General features: G+C 45.5%; 1 protein-coding gene across 1 annotated transcript in view; it reads left to right on the top strand.

Annotated features, from left to right (window-relative positions):
- Positions 1–20,326, top strand: part of IGF2R (insulin like growth factor 2 receptor) — a 136,052-nt gene that overhangs the window by 64,894 nt on the left and 50,832 nt on the right. The window contains exons 10-19 of the mRNA XM_030809929.1: positions 223–326; positions 6,324–6,488; positions 9,186–9,326; positions 10,550–10,693; positions 11,783–11,920; positions 12,537–12,684; positions 13,198–13,375; positions 13,831–13,946; positions 14,414–14,582; positions 16,503–16,682. Coding sequence (XP_030665789.1) covers positions 223–326; positions 6,324–6,488; positions 9,186–9,326; positions 10,550–10,693; positions 11,783–11,920; positions 12,537–12,684; positions 13,198–13,375; positions 13,831–13,946; positions 14,414–14,582; positions 16,503–16,682 — 1,483 coding nt within the window. The remainder of the gene's footprint in view (positions 1–222; positions 327–6,323; positions 6,489–9,185; positions 9,327–10,549; positions 10,694–11,782; positions 11,921–12,536; positions 12,685–13,197; positions 13,376–13,830; positions 13,947–14,413; positions 14,583–16,502; positions 16,683–20,326) is intronic.

A 20,326-nucleotide genomic window follows, 5' to 3' on the forward strand; every position in this document is an offset into this window, starting at 1 on the left:
CTTTCTTCCAGCCAGTTACTACTTTGAAGCGAGACGATGTCAAGCCCATACATTTGGAACTCATTTCCTGTAGCTATTTTTCCCTGGCTGGCTAGAGAGCTTGCTGTTTTAGATCAGTAGTGATGAGGCTCTGCAAAAGGCTTAATGTAGACGTTTAAAAAGGTTCAAGTTTTTTTCTTGGTTCTCCCAAACACATTTGTCTGTATATTCACAAAAATCTAGATATTCGGATGGAGACCTCACCTTGATATATTTTGGAGGCGATGAATGCAGCTCAGGGTTTCAGCGGATGAGCGTCATAAACTTTGAGTGCAATAAAACCGCAGGTAAGTGTGCACTGGAGTTCAGCCCCTCCTCTTTCCATTCATGGGCATGTGCTTGTGTGTGTGCACAGGCGTCCTCTTGGAAGTGAACACTGAATGGAGGAGTCAGATGCCCTCCTTTGGACTGGCCAGCTCTAGTCCCCAGACTGGGTTTTTTCTGTTGGAGTAACACTTTCCCCACCCCCACTGCCCCAGTGGACACACACACATCCTGTTTGCGTTTTCCTTGGTTCTCTCTGTTTGTTTTGGGAACGGGCCCAGCACAGAGCTTGTTGGGAAAGTTTTCATCTTGAATTTTGGTGCACGCTAAACTACAGCAAGGACAGATTCGGCAGGGGTGGGAAGGCTTGCCAGTTTTGATTGAGTGACCTCTTCTTTTATGTAATAAGTATCAAGATAATCCTTTTTGCAAAGTGGTGACCCTGTGGTAGAGTTTGGGTCTGGGGATTGCAGAATGTCACTGGGTGCATTAAAGCTGAAGGCATGCATTTCTCTGAGTGATGAGAAGCACCCTTGAGTCACCAAGGCACTGGCATTTCAAAAAGCGGTGCCGCTGTCCATATCTTGACGATTGTAGACACAGTTGTAGCTGTAGAGAGATGATGGGATTCCATCATCATCAGAGACCTGCCCCATCTGTTGACCCCCAGGCTGTGACTCCAGGCACCCTGCAGGGCATCCCACCACTGCTCAGAGCAGTCCAGCCCAAGTGCTACCCAACCCAGAGGGTCTTTCTGGCCCTTGCCTCCTCTGTGTGTTCTGTGTGTTTTTCTACAGCAGAGCTTTGGGTGGCTTGGTTACAGGATGGGTTGCTACAGGATTCACTGTGGGATGAGGGAGAGGCAGCTGGACATGTGAACCATACTCTCGAAGCCTCCGGAGATCAGGTCTGCGTTGGGAGAGACAGTCAGGCACCCCTGCCCTGGTAGCACCGCACCCCTGCGAACGTCGTAGCCAGCAGGCAAAGAACCCGCCCAGGGTCTTGCCACTGGGAAGGCTTTCAAGCCCAAAATGCCCCAGTAACTGCTGTTGTGGCACCTGCCCCTGGGGTGCCCTTGTTCACAGGTCTGCCATTGCTGTCCTTGTTCTATCTGTGGCCCCTTTTGTTACTTTCACAATACACACTTTTTTTAGTACCTATTTGCTTAGGCCCTATGAGGCTGGAGGGTGTTGTGAAGATAGATGGCTCTCTAGGTGTTCACAGACTAGCAGCAGCGAGAGAGAAAGAGCATGATGATGGAAGTCCAGGGCAGTGCTGCTAGAGTAGAGCGAGTGCTTAGTGTCGCCGCTCCGCTCCTTTACCAGGAGGGAGGCACCGAGGTCAGCTGGCTGGGGTCTGGGCTGGGCGCAGGGGTAAGCAGTTAAGAGAGGAGGAAGTGCTGCCTGAGCCACGCTACATTGAGGAGCATGCCGGTCCCATGTTGGGGTGGCTGTAGGGCCTGGGCCTCCAGACATTCAAAGGCATGGACCAGGGGAGCTGCGAGCAGGTTAGAGGCCGTGTATGGGGAATGTGGCTGAAGATGACCCAGGAATGATGAGTGTGCAGTATTGTAAGAAACCTGTATGTCCTGCAGAGGAGCTGGGTTATATCTGGAAATCTGTGAAGTCCCAAGGATTTTCAGCAGGGGTATGACATACATCTGACTCGTGAATGAGAAAATCAGTGTGGCCTCTGGATGCACCTCCCATCTGGTCTGAGCACTCCCTGCACCCCTCAGCTTCTCCATCATTCTCTCATCGCCCTCACCTCCTAGTCTACCTACGCTACTAGCCTCCTTAGCCATGTCTGCACCCTGAATCACATCTCTCCTATTCAGTGTCCCCAGTCCCTAGGGATGCAGCCTGTATCTTCCCCATGTGCCCAGCCCCTCCGATGCCCGACCTTGGTTCTGGCTCCCAGGTCACCCCAACTGGCTCTCCTGATCTCCCGCTGGCTCGGGCTGCTCTGCTGTGGTATGAGTCTCCCTCCAACTTTGTGATGACCTCCTTTGGCCTGTTCTGTTCAGGGCTTTTTATTAATGACTTGGCTGAGATCTTTGAGAGTGTGCTGATCTCATTTGGGGATGCTGGGAAGACAGAATCATTGTCCAAAAATATTGAAATGGATGAGCAGGATATGAGAAGGGCATTATATCGTCTCAGACTTACAGGGAAGAGGTGTGGACATTGAGGAGCTGCCAACCAAACAAAAAACACAGGAGAGAAAAACCAAAGAGCAGAAAGAAAGAAAAATAGAAAAAAATAAAAAAGACCTGCAGTAGAGTGGGGAGATCTTGCTTTGTAGTTATGAGTGTCGATGAGGCCACACCTTCTGGGTTTGGTTCCCAGCTGCACTAGTTTTTAGTTATGAAACCATGGGCCCAGAGAGAGCTAAAGCCCAGATGAGCTGAGGCTTGACAAAACGGGTGAAGGCCTCCCCTAGCTCCATTTTTCCTTTTCATTATAAAAATTTTCAAACATAGAACATTAAAACAAAAATTTACATGCCTGCCACTCTGACAGCCATTGGTGTTTTGCCAGATTTTTCATGTAAGCCATGCATCATTGATGGCTCATATCACCCCACCCTGATGCGAAGAAAGAACATTCCTTTATGTAAATTCAGTACCATTGTTGTACTTAACAAAATTAACAGTGACATCCTGATATTAAAAAACCCATGTTTTCCTAGGCTGTTTTCATTATGATTGTAACAAGGAGCCTGGACAGAGAGATGTCAGGTGTTTTATGGGAGGGTTTTGAGCTGGCTTTCAGGCAGGAGTTGGATTAAAAAATACTTACAATTCCTTCCAGCTCTGTAATTCAGCACTCCAAACTTTGAGAGCAAACTATGTACTGTAAAATTAGTTCATTTTTATTTTGCTCGAATTTAAACTTAGAGTTTTTGGAGAAAATCCCTTGGTAGACTCTGTTTATTAGATAGATGTAGTAATGTATTTTTGAAGGTGAACGAGTATTAATTGGCTATATAATAAAAGTGTGGTTTAAGTTGGATCTCTAGGAATTATGCATGTGAATCTAAGGTTCATGTACTTTTCAGGATGCAAGTGCATCTTTTGGTCATAATATTTTTTACCAATTGTTTAAATCTAGTTTGTTGTAAAGTGATGCTTTATTATTGGTGATTCTTTTAAATAAAGATGTTAGATAATTTTTTAGAAGAGCAGAATTCATTAGGATAGGCTAATAAACTACTCACAAATTTAAGTGGCTCAGCCCATTAAAGGTTTATTTTCTTAGTTCAGTGCTAGTGCTTGGGGATGGGGTCATTTGGAGACCTACACTTTTTCCATCCTGTGTTTCTGCCATCTGTAGGATGGGAACATCAATTTGGTTTTGTTTTTTCCAGGCCAGAAATAAGTCACTTGGCCCAGTCTGAATAGCAGGGGAGGCTGGGAAATGGAGTTCAGCTATGTGTCTAGAGGAAAAATTAAACTAGTTGGGTAAGAGGTAGCATTGTTTTTGCCACAGAGAAATGGGTGCTGCTGCCTCCTCCTTAGGCAGAGAGCTCCTTGGATCCATTTGAGAACCTTCCTTCCCCTTCTGCTGGAATTGAGAGACTGAGGACACAAAATGGTGTGCTGGAGAATAAACTGGAGCCTTTGGAGCCAGACTGGCAACTTGGGGATTGTGTGAGTGAGGGAGAGATTGTGCAGAGCTAATCCCAACGTTGCTGATGAGTGGACAGAAACCACAGGCCTCATGAATAGTGATTTCTGAAGTCAAAGCCCAGCATGCTTAAAAATGAACCCGAGTGGTTTGGGAGAGGGGAGCACAGCTTACGTTCTGCTAAAATTCTTTGAGGAATTGAGTAACAATACGTGTAAGGTACGTAGCGATGGTTATTTACAAAATGGACTCTGCCTGCCGATTATTAGTACGTCTCAGATGCAAAACCAGCTCAAAAGTACAGACGAGTACTAGGACGATTTGTAGTAGTATTTAATTATTTGTAAACTTACATGTTTTTCTTCAGTTTGCAGAATACAAATCCTTTTCAGTAGTGAAATGTGAATCTAGTAGGATTAAACTGTGTGTAAACCTTGTGGGCGGGATGAAGAGAGGCAGAGGCGCGTCACTGTTGCTAAGTTAGTTGACCGGCAAGCTCAGGGGCCCGGCTATGGTAGCTGCCTCTGGGTTGTCAGCTGCGCCCAGGAGGTGAAGGTGGAAGGCATTCCTTAAAGACAGTGGCTTAGTGTACTTATTAAAAACCAAACCAAACCAGCCAATTAAACAAACAAAAAAACACAGGAGAGAAAACCAAAGAAAAAAAGAAAAATAGAAAAAACCCCACAGTAGAGTGGGGAGAACTTGCTTTGTAGTTGTGAGCATGGATGAGGCCAGACCCTCAGGGTCTGATTCCCAGCTGCCCTAGTTTTTAGTTATGAAACCATAAGCAAATTATTTAGCTACCCTAAATCTGCAAAGTGGTGCTAAAATTGTACCTTTGCCATGGGGTTTTGAGGATCAAATAGATCAATATAGTCATGTGTTGCTTAACAATAGGAATATGTTCTGAGAAATGGGTCATTAGGCGATTTTGTCATTGTGTGAACATCATAGAGTGTACTTAACACACACCTAGATGGTATAGCCTGCTGCACACCTAAGCTATGTGGTGTAGCCTGTTGCTTCTGGGCTACAAGTGTGTACAGCATGTGAGTGTACTGAATACTGCATGCAGTTGTAACACAACGGTAAGTATTTGAGTATCTAAATATATCTAAACAGAGAAAAGGTCCAGTAAAAATACGATATTATAATCTTTTGAGGCTACCATTTTATATGCGGTCTGTTGTTGACCAAATGTTGTTATGCAGCTTGGAACTGTATAAAGAAAGTACTTAAACAGAGCCTGTTTTTCTGCAGCTTGCCTTTATGTAGCTGAGATGCTGAGCTCAGTGCCTGACTGAGATTGTGCTCAGTACAGGTTCACTGCTGTGGCTGGTATTATAATTATAGTGATGATAATATTAAAGATTGGGTAGAAATTACAATTGAAATATCATTTGCTCTTGGTACAGAGTCTTACTTCCTATTTTCTTAGATCATTACATACCAACGATATGTATACATACTTATGATACCAAACCTCAAGGAGGCAGATCACATGGTAGGAGGCTCAGACAAGGATTATGAAACCATCAGGGGTGGGAAAAGGAGTGTTGTGCCCATGGCCCCCTAGCTGGAAAGGTGCAGGGATAGGATTTCCAGCAAGGAGCAAGTCAGCAAAGCCTCTGAATCTCAGCGTCCGTGGGATGGGGATGTGGCCTGTGAAGAGCTGGTTTTCAGACTTAGATCTGAACTATTCCTGCTGATGAATGGGAAATCTGGGTGGCTCACTCTTGGTGGAAGAAGAGGCTTGATTTGAGGAGGGTGTTACAGACGGGTGCACTGATGGAGCCACAGAATGCCAGCACTGTTTGGAGGTGTGCCGCTAACATTGTGGGGCTGGCATAGGACCTTGGTGTGCTTTCGCTGGGAGCGACTGACTATAGATGGTTTCCACTCTTGTTTTACTTTAGGGATGAGTCCCAGAGAACTTGTCTTGTTCACAGTTGCATCACTAAGTCAGCAGTGCACAGGGAACTTGAGCTCCATTTCTGTCCTCCTTTCTGTGAGTCCCCAGTGTCACCCAGAAATGTTCAGGAGCCTCTGGGAGCTGACCACAGCCCGGGAGCAGAGGATCCCACTCCCTGCTCTTGCATTCCTCCTGCCTGCCCTTTTAATCTTATCTTTGAAGGCGCTGTACTCAGCCTTCTGTCAATGTCTTCCAAGGTGAAAGGCACGCCGGCCTGCCATCGAGGACTTAGGGTTAAGCATCTGAAGCTTAATATAAGCCTCTGTCGTCTCAGACCTCCATGGTCTCTAAAAAAATCTGGACCTGAATTTTTTAACTGGTCAGTTGGCATTGGTCCTTTTCAGTTTTTTCCTTGCTCCTTAGCTGTTCTCAGTTTTGGTCACGTATGGAGTTTAAATTTCTCCTCTTGAATCGTGCAGGTAACGATGGGAAAGGAACTCCTGTATTCACAGGGGAGGTTGACTGCACCTACTTCTTCACATGGGACACGCAATATGCCTGTGTTAAGGAGAAGGAAGACCTGCTCTGCGGTGCCACCGACGGGAAGAAGCGCTACGACCTGTCCGCGCTGGTCCGCCACGCAGGTACTGCCCTCCTTGCCGTGTGGGTCTCGGTCCACGTGCTCATGGAACATTTTCCCATGAGTACTTTTGGAAATGCGGTTACTATTTGCTTTGTCAGTGGGCTGGGTCACAGCCCGCCCCCGCTTTTTTCATGTGGCTGTGTGAATTATTAGAAGGAGCATTGGATTGGGAGATGAAATAACTGAATTTGAGGCCAGCGTATTATTGTTTTCTGGTCGGGTTACCTTGGGCTCATCGTAGTTGAGTGGAAACTGCCCTGCGCCTACAGGATGTCAGGCCTTGTGCTCTGTGTTGTTTAGAAGCTTGCTTGCTTGCTTTTTTTTCCTGTAAATTTTTTTTTTTTCTCTCTTATAACAGCCTTCCCATAGGCCATATTCCCACTTAACACAGGAACTCTCAGGCCCACAGAGTGGAGCTGCAGCTCAGTTGCTGTCTTTTGACCTTGTGTTTTCACCCTTTACACACTGCCTCTCTTCCATCTCTGAGGTGGGATCTGCAGCCTCTGCCCCCTGGGGTTCTTCTGTTTGGATCCTCTAGGCAGATGGATGTGCGCCTTGGGCCGCTGTTCATCGCTGCCTCAGTGTGCAGTGGGCTTGTACTCGAGGCTGAGCTTGCTGTTGCACAGCAGGCACTGGACGAGGTGCCAGGGAGGCAGCAGCACCCCCGACAGCACAACCCCTGCCTTTGGGGGCTTGGAATTTAGCAGGAAACAGCAGGTGGAATAATAAGAATGGGAGTCTCAAGCAGGGTTAATCTGATGGGGGGGATTTCTGGTTTTACCCTCTTGGCAGCTCAAATTAGGTGTATAGAAGCCAGTTGCCTCTGTAAGGGGGAGATGACCTGAAGCAGAGAGAATGACTTGCCTCATGTAATTACCACCCAGAACAGTCACAGAACTGCTGGCAGTATGTTCTTGCTCGTAAGTGGGAGTTGAACATTGAGAACACATGGGCACAGAGGGGAACAGCACACAGCAGGGCCTGTTTAGGGTTGGGGGTGAGGGGAGGGAACTTAGAGGATGGATCAGTAGGTGCAGCAAACCACCATGGTTTGCTATGTATACCTATGTAACAACCACATGTATACCTATGTAACAAACCTGCACGTTCTCCACATGTATCTTGTTGTTTTTTTGTTTTGTTTTGTTTTTTTAAAGAAAAATAAAACTGCCAGCGGTGACAGCACTGCTGCTCCTGTCTTCTGAGTCCCACCTGGTTTGCTAAATACCAGTTTAGAAAGAGGAATCCCTCTTGTGGAGTGTTTGAGAACCTGCCGCACTGTGAACCGCCTGGGCAGGGAGTGCTGGCAGTGCTGTTGTGGTTAAACACCCTGTGTGCTGCTGGGAACGGTGCCGTGGTTAATTCTGGCACATGTGTGCTAGTGAAGACATTGGTTTTCTGTGAAGCGGAAAGAGTTCTAGCTACAGAGTTGAAGACCTGGCTGAGGACTGGTGTTGCCACATCCAAGCACATTTGCTTGAGCGAGCTGCTCTCCAGGCCCGGGTTTTTTACAGTGAATTGGGTGGTACTGTTAGATTCCTTAAGTTAACTTTTTTTTTTTTTTTAACATCACTGTGTATAAGAGACAATCTAGGATCTATGAGATAAGGAGAGACACATTTTTCAGTCTACAGACTTCCTGCCACAGCTCTGGTCTCTTGGAATCTGCAGTGTTTCGTGGCATTTGCGCGTAGATAGCCCTGAGTAAATTGTGAGGGGAGAGCTAAAACCGTTCCTTACTGCTTGAAGAAGTCCCTGAAGACTTTACAGCCCACCTGGCTTCACCCCAGACTTCCGGTGTTTAGGGCAGGTCCTTGTTCACATGCACAGTCTTGTATGGTTTCTTTTAGGCTGTTGACATTGGAAAGTACTTCTCCAAATGTACTGTATCACCACTGATGAGTCATGGGGTTTTTGCCTTCCAAACTCGAGTACCCAACCTGCAAAGGGAGCATTTTCAAATGAGAGCGTGTATTTTTATATCTTTACCTCCTCCTTGACACACTTTCTGAGTTACTCCTTCAGCGACCGTTTGCCATGTGGTTTGCTTTTTGTGGATGCCCTCGCCCTTGCTTGCTGTGCTGGTGACACTCAGCTGGTGCCCCCTACCTCCTGCAGGTGCCTAATCAGTGTCTGCTCACACTGACCAGCTCACGAGTCTTGTGAGTTCAGCAGCCACCTGTGGTACCTTGCTTGTCTTCTGTGGTAGCATGCATTGCGTCCTGCACTCAGTCTGCAGATGTGTAAGAGGTTGCTGGTTTCTTTTAGCTGCACAGGCCTTCACAGGGGCCGAGCTGGGTGTATTAGCAATGGTGTTGAGCGGGGTGTATTAGCAATGATGTACCACTCTACTGCGTCCCAAGACACAGGCTGCCTTCTTGATTTGGGTTTTCAGTTTCTAATTTCATACCGTGGGGCTTGGGAGAATTTTGCCGTTCAGTTCTCTGTCCCCTAGTTGGGCCTACTCTTCTGAAGAAGTATTGGGGTGTAGTTTGTTTCTGTCACATTAAATGAGAAACCTGAGAATCTCGGTGAATTTTTGTGCTTTCAGTCTGCCCGGGTTCAAGAAACGTGAGCGCTGGGGATTGAGTGACGAAGTGGTTTGGGAGCTTTGAGCTTTGGCTTAATCACCATTTATTCTGTGACTCACAGAAATCAGCATTGCTTTTGGCTAAAATACACTTTTGTTTTGTTACAGAACCAGAGCAGAATTGGGAAGCTGTGGATGGCAGCCAGACGGAAACAGAGAAGAAGCATTTTTTCATTAATATCTGTCACAGAGTGCTGCAGGAAGGCAAGGCACGAGGGTGTCCCGAGGATGCGGCAGTGTGTGCAGTGGGTGAGTTGTGCCCGGACGGAAGATCTAGGTGATGCTTTTCTAGGGCATCCAGTTTGGAATGAGTTAGAAGATCTTTCTGTGGTTCATCTAAGCCTCCTCTTTCTATAATCACATGAAGGATGGTAAAAAATTTTTATTCATAACTCAAATGTCAGTAACTGCTTGATGCACTCTGGAATCCTGAAGTTGGCTAGAGCTCCCTGACGTGGGCTAAAGCCATAACTGGGAATAGAAGGAACCACGTGGAAAATACTACGTCATCTTTTTAGTTTGTAACCTGAAGAATAACATTGCCAGTATTTGTGTACAAGAGATTTTATTTTATTTTTTAACAACTTTATTGCCTAGAATTGTTCAAAAGTTATGGTTTAAGGGAAGTGTAATCTCAGCTGTCGCCCTAGTGTAAGAGGGGCTTGCATGCTTCGCTTCTTTTGCTGTCAGTTTTGGTCCCATAGCTGTCATGCAGAGACTTCTCAATTATTTGATACAGGTATTTAGCACATTCATTTTTGTCATTTATGACTCACTTTGAAAATGCCAGGCTATGAGAATAGTGAGAATCTGTTAAAAGCATTCAATAAGGAATTGTGAGCCTCGGTTGGATTTTAGGAATTATGTCGGTATTCAGAATTGCTGGTGTGTCTTTAAAAGCAGGTTCAGGCATGTCCATGTCTTTACTAAGAAGGACTTCGGAACAGAGTTTTAATCCTTTATAATAAAAAGCAAGTGAACCAAGAAGTAAGCACCCTCCTGCTTGGGTTGCTAAACAGGTTTTGTTAATTTCTGCTTTGGATATGAGACACATTATCACCCTTTGGCTATGTGGCTGTGCTTTCAAAAGACTTTGTGTCTTGGGGTAGCTGAAGCCCTGACAGTGGGGGACAATGTCAGTTTATAGTTGGCGCTGATGCATGTTGCAAGCCATTTGGTCTTTCTTGCCCTGGAAGAGCATTGTGCATCATTCACGGCACTTTCCGGCTGAACCTGTGGGTGACCCTGGAGGACCCCGATGTGGCTGTTAACGTCTAGCCAAATGTGGCACTCTAGGGAACCCATCCACTGCCCTGGTGGGTCCGGTGGGCTGGAGAGGGCTGCACTTGCTGGGCTTGGGCTGGTTTCTTTCTTTCTTTTTCTTTTTTTTCTTTTTTTAAAATCACTTCTTTGTCTGCATGATGATCATTTTTAACCACGTCTTCTGGTTTTTTTTCCCCTTTCTCTTCCAGATAAGAATGGAAGTAAAAATCTGGGAAAATTTATTTCCTCTCCCACGAAAGAGGAAGGAAACATTCGACTCTCTTATTCAGATGGTGATGATTGTGGTCATGGCAAGAAAATAAAAACTAATATCACACTTATATGCAAGCCAGGTAAAAATTTTTAAAAAGATGAAATCTTTTATGGGTTCAGACAGAGGTCCTGCATTCTTCATATCTCTGTTCCTCATCAGTCCTGCAAAGCTGATCAGACAGATTGGCATGGTGTTAAGCATTTTGAGTTCCAGACTTTGGTGATGGGAGATAGGTCATTTGGAATTTTTCCCTCATCCCCTCCCCAAAACCAAATCAGAAATGGAGAAACCAGATGGTGTCAGAAGGGAGTTGTGGTCTCAGTGCTGTATCCTCTTCCTCGGGACTGATACGCGGCCAGTCATGCGGTTACTTAACTTCCTCCAAAGGGGAAAAAAATCATGAATGGTTTAAAACATTGCCCATGATCTCACCACTTAAACACAATGTTAATTTTCATTACCTTTATTTATAGGTGTATGTTGTTTTTACCAAGTCAAAATTTTTATGTTAACAAAGCTTAATGTTTCTCAAAGTGTAGTATTTTGTAAATACTTTTCTATGTTTCACAGTTCTATTAATAATTTTTAGGAACTTCCCTGTTGACATGGTGTGGTTTTACTATTTTTAAACATTTTCCTTATTGTTGGATTAATAGCATGTTTCCAGTGTTGCTAATTGTGCTATTATGTATCCTCTCTCTACCTCCCATTGAAATATTCCCTTTGGATAAGTTCCCAGCTGTGGGATAAAGTCAGAAGCTAGGGTCATTTTGTTTGTTTGTTTGTTTTATATGGTAAAATATACAACATAACGTAAAATTTACCATCTTAACTGCTTTTAAGTGTGGAGCTTGGTGACGTTGTTGTGTAATGCCACCACCATCCATCACCAGAACTTTTTCATCCTCCCAGACTGAAACTCAGTTCCCATTAAACACGAGCTCTCCATTCCCTCTCTTCTACTTTTTGTCTCTACGGATTTGACCTTTCTAGATAACTCATATAGGTGGAATGCTACAGTATATGTAGGGCTGTTTTTTCACCCTTCTATGCATTATACCTCATTTCCCACTGTCCTTTCCAAGTCTACTTCTAGCAGAGAAGAATGAGGTAAGATTTTTTAGGAACGAATGGATTAGTGATCCCCATCTCTTTTCCCCATTGACAGGTGATCTGGAAAGTGCACCAGTGTTGAGAACTTCTGGGGAAGGTGGCTGCTTTTATGAGTTTGAGTGGCACACAGCTGCGGCCTGTGTGCTGTCTAAGACAGAAGGGGAGAACTGCACGGTCTTTGACTCCCAGGCAGGTCTGTGTCCGAGCAGGACCTCTGCTTTAATGTGACTTGGAACCACTTAAGGTTTCTTCCTTAACATTCTTTGTGAGGTTTTCAAGGTAACCCGCCTTAGAATTTTATTCATTCTGTTTGAACAAAATTCTGAACATCTGACGTTTGGGGCTTATTTGAGATGTTGAAAAGACTATCTTGAATTCATTATTGAGGTGGGTTTGCTGAATGCAAAACTTTTGGAACACAAGGGAATAAATGATGTTTGAAAAGGCTTTCGTGTGAATTCTAAGCAAGAAACCTCTCTGAGGGAGACCTTACAAGAAGGCCATAATATCATGCTCATCCTACTTTGAACATGCTGTTGTTTATTAGCCCAGCAGTTATGGGCTTTGAATAGCGCTTTAGGCTAACCCAGTAAAAGGGAATGGTGGAGTTGGATCCATCTCCAAGGAAAATGTTAGTAATCGCAGTTCTGGTGGCCTCAAGGGGCAGTGTCTCTTCTGCCTCCTCCACTTCTTCCTGCCGTTGGGAACCGCCTGGGAAGAACCTCTCCCTTTCAAGCTGTGGGGTGAGACCACTCTGTTAGCTGTTCGGACTGACCTTCCATACTTTTATTGTTTTTATTCTTTCTTAGGGTTTTCTTTTGACTTATCACCTCTCACAAAGAAAAATGGTGCCTATAAAGTTGAGACAAAGAAGTATGACTTTTATATAAATGTGTGTGGCCCGGTGTCTGTGAGCCCCTGTCAGCCAGACTCAGGAGCCTGCCAGGTGGCAAAAAGGCAAGTGGCTTCTCAGTTCTGTTTCATTCTTAGGCATTATGTGCTAACAAATATTATTTTCAAGAATAGGTGTGTTCTCACTTAATGTCATTGTTTTATGACAAGCATTTAAATACTGATGAGACCTGGTCTGAAAACTGAAGGATGTTAGGAGTTTAATTTCCCAGAGAAAGGAGCAGGCCCATCCTTGGGAAAGAAGGGTGGATTGAGGTCATGCCTCACTTCTGCGCATCTTGCGCTTCTCGGTGCCTAGATATCTCTGTGCATATTTCTGCATTCTGCATAACTGTAGTTCAAATGAAGTGAGTTGTCTAAACCAGCGGTGCCAAGAGGAGATTTGGGTCCCAGTGTCCCTGCTGCTGTTAGAGACCTTGTGTGGGTTCCTGTGGTCTGCAGCCCGGGCCTGGTTCTGGTGACTCCCCACGTCGCTCACGGGCCCTCCCTTCAGTGTGGCAGCCTTGGAGTGCTTCTGCCCCTCAGGTCTTTGCTGAGAGAAACGTGTGTTTATTTCAGTGATGAGAAGACTTGGAACTTGGGTCTGAGTAACGCGAAGCTTTCATATTATGATGGGATGATCCAACTGAACTACAGAGGCGGGACGCCCTATAACAACGAAAGACACACACCGAGAGCTACACTCATCACCTTTCTCTGTGATCGAGACGCGGGGGTGGGCTTCCCTGAATATCAGGTAGGAATGTTTGTCCCTCATCGCGCTCCCTGAGGATGCTCACGCCTGTGGTGGGCCTTTCATTGAGAAGCAGAGCTTGTATCAGTCTGGGTTTCTGGCCAAATCATCACCGTGATTAGATTTGCCAGGATGCCTGGGCAGTATTAGTTTTTTAAGCTGTTTAGTTAGTGGGTTGTGCACCTTAATAACAGCCCACAAGCCTGTCAGTTTTGGGTACAAAACATGCAAAAGCATAAAAAAAATCCTGAATTAACCCCCACTTAGCAGAGGCTAAATTTCATCCTGGTTTATTACTGGACAATCTTCCTTTGAATAAAATGAAGGGAGATGGGCACAGTAAGCTTTTCTTCACAGTTTCTCATTGGGAACATTGCTCTCATCCTTTTTTGAATCATGGTTTTATGTCACGTGTCTTTCTCTTTTTGCCATCCCTCCCTGCATCTGCCGTGGATTAGGAAGAGGATAACTCCACCTACAATTTCCGGTGGTACACCAGCTATGCCTGCCCGGAGGAGCCCCTGGAATGTGTGGTGACCGACCCCTCCACACTGGAGCAGTATGACCTCTCCAGGTGAGGCAGAGTCAGCTGCTCTGTTTTTGGCCTGGTGCAGATGCTGAGGTTGCGGGTGTTGCTGGCGAGTGTGTGACTGAGCTGATGATGGGGAGTGATGCTGGCTCTGGGGCTGCAGGACCAAGGTGGCGCATTTTCAGCAGAGTGAATTCTAATAACAGTCTGGTCGCCATTGGGATAGCAACCAGTCTTGGCCACAGAAGAGCCTCAGCCTTCAGCTTCATCATTTAAAACAATGACTGTCAGTGCAGAGGCACGGGGGACAGTTCAGGTCCACTGCATACTGAGTTTAGTGAAGGTTGAGTATAATCCTGGTGCGTCATGAGTCCAGACAAGCCAACTCCTGGTAGTGTGATTGGTGGAGCATGTTTTATTTGGTAGCTTTACTTCCCCAACTACATAGAAATAAATGAGACTGAAATATGTACGCTCTTTAAAAGCATATACATTTTGCTTTGGAATTTTAGTCTGGCAAAATCTGAAGGCGGCCTTGGAGGAAACTGGTACGCCATGGACAACTCAGGGGAACGTGTCACGTGGAGGAAATACTACATTAACGTGTGTCGGCCTCTGAATCCAGTGCCGGGCTGCAACCGATATGCATCGGCTTGCCAAATGAAGTATGAAAAAGATCAGGTGAGTCTGTTTTCACTGCTTGTCTCCTTTGCCCTCCTAATTCCATGACTTAGTGGGCGGAGGTGGTTATTTTGGGACATCCAGATCAAAGGCGGCACAGCTGCTCGAGAGAAACTCTCTGAGTAGGAGTGGGGCCTCTGTGAACTCATCTGCCTCCTGTAGGAGCAGAAGCATGTCACACAGGAATCATTGTTCACATGGAGAATGCTGTGTTGCAGACTTTTGATCACACGTAGGGCAGAGGAAGCACCGAATGGTTATGTCTAGCCTGAATTCAAAAGTGTCTTTAGGTGCTTTCAGCAGACACCTGTGAAGAAGAGAGTTTTGCTTCCAAAAAGCTCTTGCTTCTGGATTGATTATGGGGAGAAACCGGTTTGGGAGAGTTGCTGTGGATGAACTAGATTCAAGCACGTGCTCTCATTTGCTGCAGTTCGTCACTGGGTTGAATGCAGTCACCGCCAGAACATTTACCCATCTCCTTTGGTCATTGTACGTGGGAATCTTAAAATAGAGATGTCTCTGGCAGTTGGCTTCTGTAAAAATAGCGTGTTGGGAGTGTACTTCTCTTGGTGTATGCTAATGGCAGCTTGGAGGTTTTTGAAAGGAAGGTGGCAAGTGTGTTCTGGTGGTTAGGAATCGAGTTCCTGGTTGTGTGTACCTCTGCACATGTGTGTTCTTTACTGGAGCAATGACTTCAGTGTATAGTCAGTCCTCATTATTCACAGATTCTGCATCTGTGAACTTGCCTATCTGAGAACACGTGTAACTCCAAAATCACCATGCGGAGCGCTTTCTCGGTCATTGCTGGAACGCGTGTAGTGGCCCAATGTGCGTAGTACCCGACAAGCCTGTTCCTGGTTGAAGTTGAACAGGGGGACGCTCTGGCCTCTTGTTTCTACCTCACCCTGAGGTGAGCAGAGGATGGAGAGGGCAAGGCAGTGCAGTGCAAAAGCTCCAGCCCTGGGGCCAGTTGGACGGGGTCTGAATTCCAACTCTGGCATCTGAACTCAGATGCTCCAGAGCAGGAACTTCTGCGCTGCACTGCCTTGTAAGGTCTCCCTAAGAGAAGTTTCTTGCCTAGAATTCACACTAAAGCCTTTTCAAACATGACTTACTCCCTTGTGTTCTGAAAGTTTAGCAGGGCAGCCTTAGGTGAGCCACTTAACACTCCTGAGCCTTGTTTTTCCTTTTGTAAAATAAAGAGAATAGAATCTGTCAGCATGAGTTGTCTTGGGATTTCAGATTATAATCTGTGTAATAGGTTTGTTTGCCTGATGTGCGGCCAGTCAGTACACTGAGACATTGGGGATTACAGCCGAGAAAGAGTTTAATTGTAGGGCAGGCGAATGAGGAAACGAGAAGAAACCTCAAATTCACCTCCCTAAGGAATTTGGGCTGAGGGACTTAAGGGGTTTAGAGCGGGCCAAGGTGTGGGGATTGTTTATTGGTAGAAGAGTGCAGGGTGAAGTCATCGGATGGGGAGATGAAGAAACTGCATTTGGTTCCCTGTAGGGGGGTCTTCAAAGTGGCTAGTGTCAGCCGTTCCACCGGAATTCAGGAACTGAAGAACATCTTATGTGATTCTTGAATGAAAGCCTTATGATTCTAATGCCAGTGATTCTTTCTATAGCAATAATGGGGGGATGTGAGTAGTACCTAGTGCTATGTGACCTTCAGTTACAGGCCAGCATGCAGCCTGATTGGTGCTTAATTGCATGCCCGGAACGCAGCATGCAGTTGTCGTTAACTCTTTGAGGATGGTTTCCTATTCCATATGTAATAAGGGGGTTTCCCCAGGAGCAGTGGTTCTGTATTCAATAATTCATTGTTTGCTGCAGCTTTATAGAATGTAACCACCACCAATAACAAATCGACTGTATCTTCAGGGGGAAAAGCCTAACAGGACTGGTTTTCTTTCAGGGCTCCTTCACTGAAGTGGTTTCCATCAGTAACTTGGGAATGGCAAAGACTGGCCCGGTGGTTGAGGACAGCGGCAGCCTCCTTCTGGAATATGTGAATGGGTCGGCCTGCACCACCAGTGACGGCAGACAGACCACATATACCACGAGGATCCATCTTGTCTGCTTCAGGGGCAGGCTGGTAAGGCGCTGCTGCTGGCCGGTGACCTTCACTGCTGCATTTTTTGACTGAGCGTTGCCTTATGTGTCTCTTAACAGCAATAGTCTTGGGGTGGGTGGCGGAGTTAGGCCAGTCTTAGTTCTGCTTAAGGTCGGCGTGCGGTATATATGTGCACAGGCAGGGAATGATTTGTGGTACCTTCATGGCTGTGATTTCTGAAGTGTAAGCCTCATCTTTTGCTGCGGAGTTTGAGGCTGTGGTGACCTACACTGTTTCATGGATTTTTTTTCTGAGTCGTACAGACATTATCTGGCCTCTTAGTTCTTGTGAGTTGAGGATCATGACAGTGGAACAGAACTTAGAGATAGTTTCGTCCTGTAGGGGCCAAGGGAAAGCTTCCCTTTCACCCTTTGAAGTTTCCCTGAAAATCAGCTGTCAGCAGGAGAAAAGACATTAAAATTTTGACGTGCATAGCACCGGGGAATAAATAGCAGGAGAAAGATGAGCCAGTAGCCTAATGTAACACAGAAGGTTATGTACCCTATTTCACAGGGGAGAGGGAGATAGGGGATGTAGACAGTTCTTTTGAGGGGGCAGCAAATGATTATTTGGGAGAATGGACTGAAATTAACTTGCAAATGATTCTCTTTGGAGCCTGAATAAGGAAGGCATTGTCTTGTGCACAAGTCTGCCCAGGTGTGATTGCTGTCCTCAGTCTTCTTTTGTGGGATAGATAATGAGATTTCCGAGTTTCTTTTGGAAAGAAGCCTTCTTGTTCAGGTAAGGAAATTCCAGAGAAAGTCCCTCCCTGTGATTGGGGGTGGAGGTAACAAGGCACAGTTAAAAGGATGACCTTGATTCTCAGGCAGCTTCTCAGCATGTCAAAGCACCAGTCCTTGGGGTATTGCTTTCTCAGCCCCAGCAGTCCAAACCACAAAGTCCACAGTTAGGGATCTGAGGCTTGGTATAGCTCAGGCCTATGGGTGAACGATGAGGGCTCTATGTGTAATACAAAACAGGAATAAGAAATTAAGGCTGAGGGCTGGGCACGGTAGTTCAGATCTAACCCAGCACTGTGGAAGGCCAACATGGGAAGATCACTTGAGGACAGGAATTGGTGACCAGCCTGGGCAACATAGTGAGACCCCATCTACAAAAAATAAAAAAAAAATTTAGCCAAGTGTGGTGGCTCATGCCTGTAGTCCCAGTTACTCTGGAGGCTGATGCAGGAGGATTCCTTGAGCCCAGGAGGTTGAGGATTCAGTGAGCCGTGATTGCACTGCAGCCTGGGAGACAAAGTGAGCCCCTGTCTCAAAAAAAAAAAAAAAAAAAAAATTGGGAGGCAGAGATGGGAGGATTGTTTGAGCCCAGTAGTCCGAGAGTAGCCTGGGCAACCTAGTGAGACCCGATCTCTACAAAAAATTTAAAAAATTAGCCAAGTGTGGTGGTGTGCATCTGTAGTTCTGACTACTTGGGAGGCTGAGGTGGGAGGATCACTTGAGCCCAGGAGGCAGAGGTTGCAGTGAGCTGAGGATGTGCTACTACTCTGCAGCTCCTTGGCAACAGAGCAAGATCCTGTTTCAAAATAATAATCATATAAGCAACTTCAGCAAAGTCTCAGGATACAAAATCAATGTCAAAAATCACAAGCATTCCTATACACCATTAACAGACAGAGAGCCAAATCATGAGTGAACTCCCATTCACAATTGCTACAAAGAGAATAAAATACCTAGGAATCCAACTTACAAGGGATGTGAAGGCCCTCTTCAAGGAGAACTACAAACCACTGCTCAAGGAAATAAAAGGACACAAACAAATGGAAGAATATTCCATGCTCATGGATAGGAAGAATCAGTGTTGTGAAAATGGCCATACTGCCCAAAGTAATTTGTAAATTCAATACCATCCCCATCAAGCTACCAATGGTTTTCTTCACAGAATTGGGAAAAACTACTTTAAAGTTCATGTGGAAACAAAAAAGAGCCCGCATTGCCAAGACAATCCTAAGCAAAAAGAACAAAGCTGGAGGCATCATGCTACCTGACTTCAAACTGTACTACAAGGCTACAATAACCAAAACAGCATGGTGCTGGTGCCAAAACAGTTATATAGACCAATGGAACAGAACAGAGGCCTCAGAAATAATACCACACATCTACCACCATCTGATCTTTGACAAACCTGACAAAAACAAGAAATGGTGAAAGGATTCCCTGTTTAATAAATGGTGCTGGGAAAACTGGCTAGCCAAATGTAGAAAGCTGAAACTGGATCCCTTCCTTATATCTGAGACAAAATTAATTCAAGATGGATTAAAGACTTAAATTTTAGACCTAAAACCATAAAAACCCTAGAAGAAAACCTAGGCAATACCATTCAGGACATAGGCATGGGCAAGGACTTCATGACTAAAACACCAAAAGCAATGGCAACAAAAGCCAAAATAGACAAATGGGATCTAATTAAACTAAAGAGCTTCTGCACGGCAAAAGAAGCATGGATGAAGCTGGAAACCATCATTCTCAGCAAACTGTCATAAGGACAGAAAACCAAACACTGCATGTTCTCACTCATAGGTGGGAATTGAACAATGAGATCACTTGGACACAGGGTGGGGAACATCACACACCAGGGCCTGTCGGGGGGTGGGGGGCTGGGGGAGGAATAGCATTAGGAGAAATACGTAATGTAAATGATGAGTTGATAGGTTCTGCAAACCAACATGGCACATGTATACCTATGTATCAAACCTGCACAGTGTGCACATGCACCCTAGAACTTAACGTATAATAAAAAAATAAGGTATTAAAAATAATAATAAAATGAATTATGGCTAGGAGGTAGAGGAGGTGAGTGGGATTGCTGTTGGCCCTGAGTTCCTTAGCCAGGGGAGGACAGCAGACTGTGTGGAGTTTGCTCTGCTCTTCTCTCCATGGAAATGCTTTGGGGCCATTTTATACAGTCCCAATTACGTCTGTTTTTTAATTGGGGTAAAATATATATAATATTAAACTGACCATTCTGACTGTCTTTGGGTTACATATATTATACACATCTCTGGTGTCTTGTATTTATCACCAGTATCCATGTCCAGGACTTTTACAGGGTCTTGCTCTGTCACCCAGGCTAGCGTGTAGTGGGTGCAATCATTGCTCACGGAATCACTGCAGCCTTGACTTCCTGGGCTCAAGTAACCCTCTTACCTCAGCCTCCTGAGTAGCTGGAACTGCAGGTGGAGTTACCTGTAATTATCAAAATGGTTTTTAAATTTTTTGTAGAGATGGGGGTCTCTCCATGTGGCCCAAGCCGGTCTTAGAACTCCTGGGTTCAAGCACTCCTCCTGCCTCAGCTTCCTAAAGTGCTGGGATTATAGGTATGAGCCACCATACACAGCCTAGAAGTTTTTTGATGGTCTCAAATCTAATTTGGAAAGGAGAGCTTTATTTCTCATTAAGGTTTGCAGCCTGCAGGGTGGCCATTTCTGACAGGCTGGGAAGTGTAGCCGCAGGCCAGAAGCCAGAAACAAGCACTGGGAGGGAGGAAGACTAAGACACAAATGAATGCTGAACAGGTTAGCCAATTATACATATTCAGCAGGTGTTAGGAGCAGCTACGCATATTCACAGAGGGATGGCGTGGTAGGTAACATTTATGCAGCATGT

Source organism: Nomascus leucogenys, chromosome 3 (genome assembly GCF_006542625.1).
Source record: "Nomascus leucogenys isolate Asia chromosome 3, Asia_NLE_v1, whole genome shotgun sequence".
NCBI classification, from domain to species: domain Eukaryota; kingdom Metazoa; phylum Chordata; class Mammalia; order Primates; family Hylobatidae; genus Nomascus; species Nomascus leucogenys.